At 47.3% G+C, this 7189-nt stretch overlaps 1 protein-coding gene across 1 annotated transcript in view; it reads left to right on the top strand.

The window, feature by feature from the left end:
* BCO2 (beta-carotene oxygenase 2) overlaps positions 1–5404 on the top strand; it is a 27686-nt gene extending 22282 nt beyond the window's left edge. Inside the window, exons 8-10 of the mRNA XM_015418012.1 lie at positions 3177–3359; positions 4116–4226; positions 4539–5404. Of these exons, the coding sequence (XP_015273498.1) occupies positions 3177–3359; positions 4116–4226; positions 4539–4652 (408 nt within the window). The 3' untranslated portion in view covers positions 4653–5404. The remainder of the gene's footprint in view (positions 1–3176; positions 3360–4115; positions 4227–4538) is intronic.
* Positions 5405–7189: the final 1785 nt, after the last annotated feature.

Raw genomic sequence — 7189 nt, 5'->3', positions numbered from 1 at the left:
GAATTTATATGTAGGTAATGGTCACGAAAATGTGGAATTCAATAAAGAATTAAGCAATATAACATAATCACATATAAGGTAATGGTAAAGGTTCCCTTGCTCGAAAGCCAGTCGAGTCCGACTCTAGGGTTGCGGTGCTCATCTCCGTTTCAAAGCCGAAGAGCCAGCGCTGTCCGAAGACGTTTCCGTGGTCATGTGGCCGGCATGACTAAACACCAAGGCGCACGGAACGCTGTTGCCTTCCCACCGAAGTGGTACCTATTTATCTACTTGCAATTTCTCGCTTTCGAACTGCTAGGTTGGCAGGAGCTGGGGCTAGAGACGGAGCTCACTCCATCATGCAGCAACTCGGGTCTCGAACTGCTGAACTACTGACCTTCCACAGCCTGCAGTTCAGCGTCTTAACCACTTGAGCCACCGCAGTTCCATAATCACATATACAAGGAATATAAATACGATAGCACAAATGATGTCAGAGGCTGTGGCCACACTGGCGGCTTGGCGTGATATAGTGTTGCCTCCAATTGAACCGGTTTAACGTGTTGTGGGACGTATCAGCCACACAGCACACCCTGCAACGGATTTCCCACGGAGACATCCCGTGGTCAAGCATCCACATTATAGCAGCGCCTCAGCCATGGATCTGCAGGTTCAGACTGCCAAATCCGTTCTGCACGCGCTCCCCCGCGTTCAGACATCTGGCCATGCGCAATGACTGCGCGGGGAACCAAAAACACCACTTGTGATGTGGCGCCTTTTTAACCCGGCTCCAAGTCGTCCTATGAGGGGATAAGTATGGCCGGGCAACGCCCGGCAGATGTGCCTGCCTGACTGCGCCCGTTTGATCCAGAGGGGAGGGGTGGCTGTGTCAGGCCAAACTGCCCCGTGTGATCACGGCCAGAGAATGGTCAAACAATAGCGATCCAAAAAATTCCAAAGAATCAGTCCAAAGGGATCCGAGCATCAGAAGTCAGGCAGAAGGGTTTTTTTTAAAAAAGGCAGAAGTAAAAAAATCAGGCAGAAGTCACACAAAGTCAGGCAGAAGGCACATGAGGATTCCAGATATAAAAGCCTCATTTCGGCACGCTTCATCAGTGGAGCTAATCACAGTGCATCAATTAATTAATCACTGTTACATAAGTCAGAGTCATTAAAGAAGACAGTCATTCCAAAAAATCCTCATTTATATACTTATCTGGGCACCAGTCAAAAAGTAATACAGAGAATCAAGCGAGAATCAATCTAATGCTGGTAAAGCCTTGCTTCTGAAGTTCTGATGCCTTTGGGCCGATTCTTTGGACTTTTTTGGATCCCTATTGTTTGACCATTCTATGACTTATAGTTTTTGCTATGGAATTTATATTTAAATATATACTTATTTAAACACACACATACATATATATACATTTAAATATATAAATATTTAATTTAATTTAAATTTAAATTTAATATACACACACACAAACACATACATATATATATATATATGGGCTGCGGTGGCTCAATGGTTAAGACACTGAGCTGCAGACCAGAAGGTCAGTAGCTCAGCAGTTCGAGACCCGAGTGTGCCGTGTGATGGAGTGAGCTTCCGTCTCTGGTCCCAGCTCCTGCCAACCTAGCAGTTCGAAAGCAAGACATTGCAAGTAGATAAATAGGTACCACTCTGGTAGGAAGGTTAACAGCGTTCTGTGCGCTTCGGCGTTTAGTCATGCCAGCCACATGACCACGGAAATGTCTTCAGACAGTGCTGGCTCTTCAGCTTGGAAACAGAGATGAGCACCACCCCCTAGAGTCGGATTCGACTGGCTTTCAAGCAAGGGGAACCTTTACCTTATTTATATTCCTTATATATGTGATTATGTTATGTTGTGTTGCTTAATTCTTTATTGAATCCCATATTTTCATGACCTTTACCTACAAATAAATCCTTAGTTATATTTCTGCATTTTATTACAGTGTATTTGTTATTTTCATGTATGTTTACACACTGTAATCCTTCTTGTGCATTCTCACTGCTTGGCAAAGAAGATGCAGGCATTGGGTTGACAACAAACTAGAATGGGAACTGAGAATCCAACTCTAGGAATCCAGCTCATTTCCAACAGTGGGCTACTGCATAAATTGGTTTGCTCTGGAGCCATCCCTTCCTCAGCGAAGACAAAAATCTGTGAGCTGGAGGCTAAAGAACTGTGAGCTAGCTCACACTCACTCAGCTTAGAGGGAATACTGGTGCCCAGTCAGATCCCTCCACAAACTCACAAGCAGTAGCACAGCGGGAGTGGTTATCCTTGTTGTTTGTCCCACTGTCCAGTACGTGGCTATGGGAAACTAAGCAGGAGTATACTGAACATAAGAACACAAGAGAAGCCAATGCTGGATCAGGCCAATGGCCCCTCCAGTCCAACACTCTGTTTCACACAGTGGCCAAAAATACCACGTGCCCTCAGGAGGTCCAGCAGTGGGGCCAGGACTCTAGAAGCCCTCCCACTGTTGCCCCCCCCTCCAAGCACCAAGAATACAGAGCATCCCTTGCCCTAGACATAAGAACATAAGAGAAGCCAATGCTGGATCAGGCCAATGGCCCCTCCAGTCCAACACTCTGTTTCACACAGTGGCCAAAAATACCACGTGCCCTCAGGAGGTCCAGCAGTGGGGCCAGGACTCTAGAAGCCCTCCCACTGTTGCCCCCCCCTCCAAGCACCAAGAATACAGAGCATCCCTTGCCCCAGACTGAGAGTTCCTATCTATACCTTGTGGCTAAGAGCCACGGATGGATCTCTGCTCCATATGCTGGCTCCATATACTGGTGGTGGTGGAAATTGTCATCAAGTTGCAGTCTGTTTATGGCAATCCCTCATGGGGTTTTCAAGGCAAGAGACGTTCAGAAGTGGTTCTGCCCTTGCCTGCCTCTGCATAGCAACCCTGGACTCCCTTGGTGGCCTCCCATCCAAGTCCTAACCGGGACTGACCCTGCTTATCTTCTCAGAATGGGACCATATTGCCTTGGCAGAAAGGAAATCTGAGTCTGAAAACAGACCCATCTCTAAGGTTGGCCAGCACCTTTCATCCCCCCCCCCCCAGTAAACATGAATAATTATTACCTGCTTTTCATAAGATCAACCGTGAGCTACCAAAGCCACCTTCAGGAGAGGCTGATGGGCTGATTCCTCTTCCAGATCTGGTGTACATACGAAGGTCTCCATGACGAGAGCCTGAGGGCAGCAGGAGGCATGGAATTCCCCCAGATTAATTATGCCCGTTGCAATGGGACGCAGTACCGTTTCTTTTATGCCGCTGGGTTTACTCATATCGTTGGAACCTCGCTGGTTAAGGTCGACACGAAGACCAAGGAGATGAAGGTGAGCTCATGCGAGGGCTCCTCTGTGGCCTGGAAGCCAGGTGCTAAATATAACCTCATGTTGTTGATTTTTTGAGGGGGGGGGGGTAGATATGGCTGCCCACTCAAGTTTGAGAAATTGCTGAAGATCTTGGGGTGGTTTTGAGGAGAGAAAGGCACTCATTAGTAGTGTTGCCAACTCCAGGTTGGGAAATTCCTGGATATTTTGAAGGTGGCGCTTGGGGAGGGCAGGGAATCTCTCCGTGAGGCATAATGCCAAGAAGAGTAAGTGGTGTTAGTGGGATAACTGTTCAAAAATGTTAAGTTGATAAATGTTCAGAAATGTTAAAATAGTTTTTTTCTGTTACACAATAGGCTTTTGATGCGACTTGATCCTCATCTCTTGTCGTTGCTTGTTTAATGCTTTTGAGGCTCATTGTTGTTAATGACGATTTAAAAACGAATAAAAAAATATATTTTAAGAAAAAGGTATAATGCCGCAGAGTCCGTCCTTCAAAACAGCCGTTTTCTCCAGGGGAACTGATCGATGTCATCTGGGGACCAGTGGTAATTCCAGGAGATCTCCAGGCAACACCTGGAGGTTGGCAATCCTGGAGAAGTGATGCCATGGATTCCACCTTTGGAAACTGCCAGTTCTTCTGGAAGAACTCCACACACACACACACACACACCAGTCTTAGAGGCTGGCCACTTTAGAGAATCAGCTCTGAAAAGCTGCATCCAAAGCCCCTTCTGACCCCTTCTTTTTGCCTGCTAGATGTGGAAAGAGGAAGGCATGTATCCTTCCGAGCCAGTGTTTGTGCCAGATCCTAAGGGTACTGGAGAAGACAGCGGAGTCATCCTGTCAGTAGTGGTCACACCCAAACATGTAAGTTTAGTTTTCACCGCTTGTAAAATGGACGCCGTTTGGACTTTTAATTTTAGGCTGCTAAAATCCTGTTGTACTATGCCCTCTAGTGAGCACTGTCATGCATAGCAGAGTGCACGGCATAGATAACATATGCTCCTGTGAAATGTCAAAATCCGCTTGCAAACGGTCACTGAAGTGGATTGAAATTGCATTATTTAGCATGCGTGAAAGCGCCCTGAGGTCACAAGTCAAAGCTTCCCTCATCGGATAAGAGTTGGAATGGGTGAGGAAGTAACTGTCGTTTGATTTTATCTGCCCTTCTTGTTTCAGAACCAAGGCACTTTCCTGCTCGTTCTTGATGCTGAGAAATTCACTGAATTGGGCCGCGCAGAAGTTCCAGTGCAGATCCCCTATGGTTTCCATGGCATATTTGTCCAGCAGTAACAAGGATCCTGTTCATCATGGGTGGCCGCATAACAGCAAGGAAAGACTCCATAATGCTTTGAATCTCAAGGATTCTCCCCTTTCTGGGCTTGGGCAAATTCAGTATGTGTCTCGCTTTCCTTGCCTGTCTGATGGTGTTTGAGAACAGCCCTGATCCTCAGAGGTATTGGGAGTGAGATGTGGATATTTTAGTGAGCGATGGACATTGCCCCAACACAAAGCTTTTTAAGCAGGCAATCAAGAGACGCCAGGTTTAAGGTCCCGATCAGACGGGTCTTTAGATCCGACCCAGGCACAAGTGCCTAGTGTATTTAAAGGGAATGATCAGACAGTTACATCTGGGAAAGGTGTCGCCCCACCAGGGAGCCATACTTTAAAGATACCGGTTAAAGTCCGAGGCTAATGCTTGCTGACGGGCCAATGGCGGACTTCTCTCCGTCTGATCATTCCAGCGCGCAATCCTTCCGTCGGGATGGTCTAACTCCAGACCCTCCAGAACGGCTGCCATTTAAAAAAATTCTTAGCAATATGCACATAAACATGTAAATGCGCGACAGCTGCAGAGCTCCACTCCAACGTTCCAGACAGTTTCATGTTTCTGAATGGCCTGTGAAATTTATGAACTGCGTTCATTGAAATGGTACCTAGAGGGAGGTACCACTGGCGGTGCTTTAACCATTAAATTCTGCGTATGCGCGGAAAAAACAAGTACACGTTGAGGCGCCAATGCGCATGCACAAACAGATTTTTTTAAAAAAACCAAAAAAACAAACGACCATGCGGCTCCTTCAAGTGGACGCCGTGGAGACAGTCCACCACAGAGTCCACACGCAGGAAGGGGATTCACGGGGGAACCGTGTGGTCGTGCAACACCGGATAAAAAGATGGGGATCAAATTAGAGCCAGGCCATTGGCAGGATTATCTGCCTGTCTGAATGCACCCATAGGTTAGCTGGGGAGTTTAACCTTTTATTCTTTATTTTTTATTGATTTCCTGTATTATGATTTTACTGTGTACACGTGCCCACAGCTGTTGAGGCATTTTATGATTTTTAGAAGAAATTCTTACAGTAATTATCAATAAGATGAAAAAAAATCATTTTTGGAGAAGACAGAATAGAAGAGAAGGGAAATGATGTAGCTCTTCTCACTCAACTCCCTCTTTACTGAGAGCATCTGCAAGACTTCACAGATGGAAAGGCAATGCCCCTTCTTTCCGGAACATGAGGCAGGAGAAGGTAACCTCGGAGTCTGCAAAGAGATGCAATCGATTTTATTAAGTAGGGGCTGGATTGTGCAGATCTGTCTTGCTGACGACAGTGGATTCCTCTTCTGGGAGGTGCCTTCCCCTGACGCAATGCAAGAAATTCTCTGAAGTCGTTGCTCCGGGGGAAGGCTCCAAGCCTTAGCGGAACGGATCCACTGGATCTGGTTCAAGGCGATCGGATGCTTCTAATGTCCTGGCCCCACTGGTGGACCTCCTGATGGCACCTGGTATTTCTGGCCTCTGTGTGACACAGAGTGTTGGACTGGATGGGCCTTTGGCCTGATCCAACACTGGCGTCTCTTATGTTAAGAGCAGCAAGGCTCCTTTGCCTTCCACAGCTGGGCAGAAGCGGGAATTCTGACAGATGCCGCTCTCCTCACCTCTGCATTATAAATGACACTCCTGACCAGTGTTCCCTCTAAGCTGAGTCAGTGTGAGCTAGCTCACAGGTTTTTAGCCTCCAGCTCACACATTTTTGCCTTAGCTCAGGAAGGAGGGCTCCAGAGCAAACCAATTTATGCAGCAGCCAAATGGCTCGCTCACAACTTTAATGCCACTAGCTCACCAAGTAGAATTTTTGCTGACAGGTCTCCACAGCTTAGAGGGAGCATCGCTCCTGATGTTCCTCTCCTTTTACCCAGCTTTTCCAAAGCACAGGATCCTTGCCATCCTCATTTGCCTCTGGTTAATGCATGATGTTGGAATGCAAAAGGGGGGAAAAGTTGCATTGGGTAGCTTGGTCTGTTGGTAAAGCCCTGCTGCTGCTGGTTGACACCCCCCCACCCCCCCCCCCCACTGCACCCCCAGTTCCCTTCGCGTTGCTGACAGTTTCTCTCTGCTTCTCTCGGGGAAATCCCCAGTTCGAGCTGCCATCGATGCTTCCTTTGAAGGGGAGGGGCGTCGGGAAGCAGCCAGGAACTGGAGCCGACATTCACAGTTGTTTTTCGGCCATGCCTGCCCACCAGCTTACTGAGTTTGTTTGTTTATTTATTTATTAGAACTTCTGTATCCTGCCTTCCCTCTTGGTTCAAGGCAGCTTACAATAATAGTTAAAACATCCCCAGCTAAAACCACAGATAAAATAGGGAGCTATAAATCACTCCGTTTGGTGCAGTGGTTAAGTGTGCAGACCTTAATCTGGGAGAGCTGGGTTTGATTCCCCACTCCTCCACTTGCAGTTGCTGGCATGACCTTGGGTCAGTTACAAGTTCTCTCAGAGCTGTTCCCTCAGGAGCAGTTCTCGAAAGAGCTCTCTCAGCCCCACCTCCCT

Source organism: Gekko japonicus, unplaced genomic scaffold, assembly GCF_001447785.1.
Source record: "Gekko japonicus isolate JY-2015 unplaced genomic scaffold, Gekko_japonicus_V1.1 scaffold1241, whole genome shotgun sequence".
Taxonomy (NCBI): domain Eukaryota; kingdom Metazoa; phylum Chordata; class Lepidosauria; order Squamata; family Gekkonidae; genus Gekko; species Gekko japonicus.
Note: the sequence above shows the minus strand (reverse complement) of the source record. Positions and strands in the feature narration are given on the sequence as shown.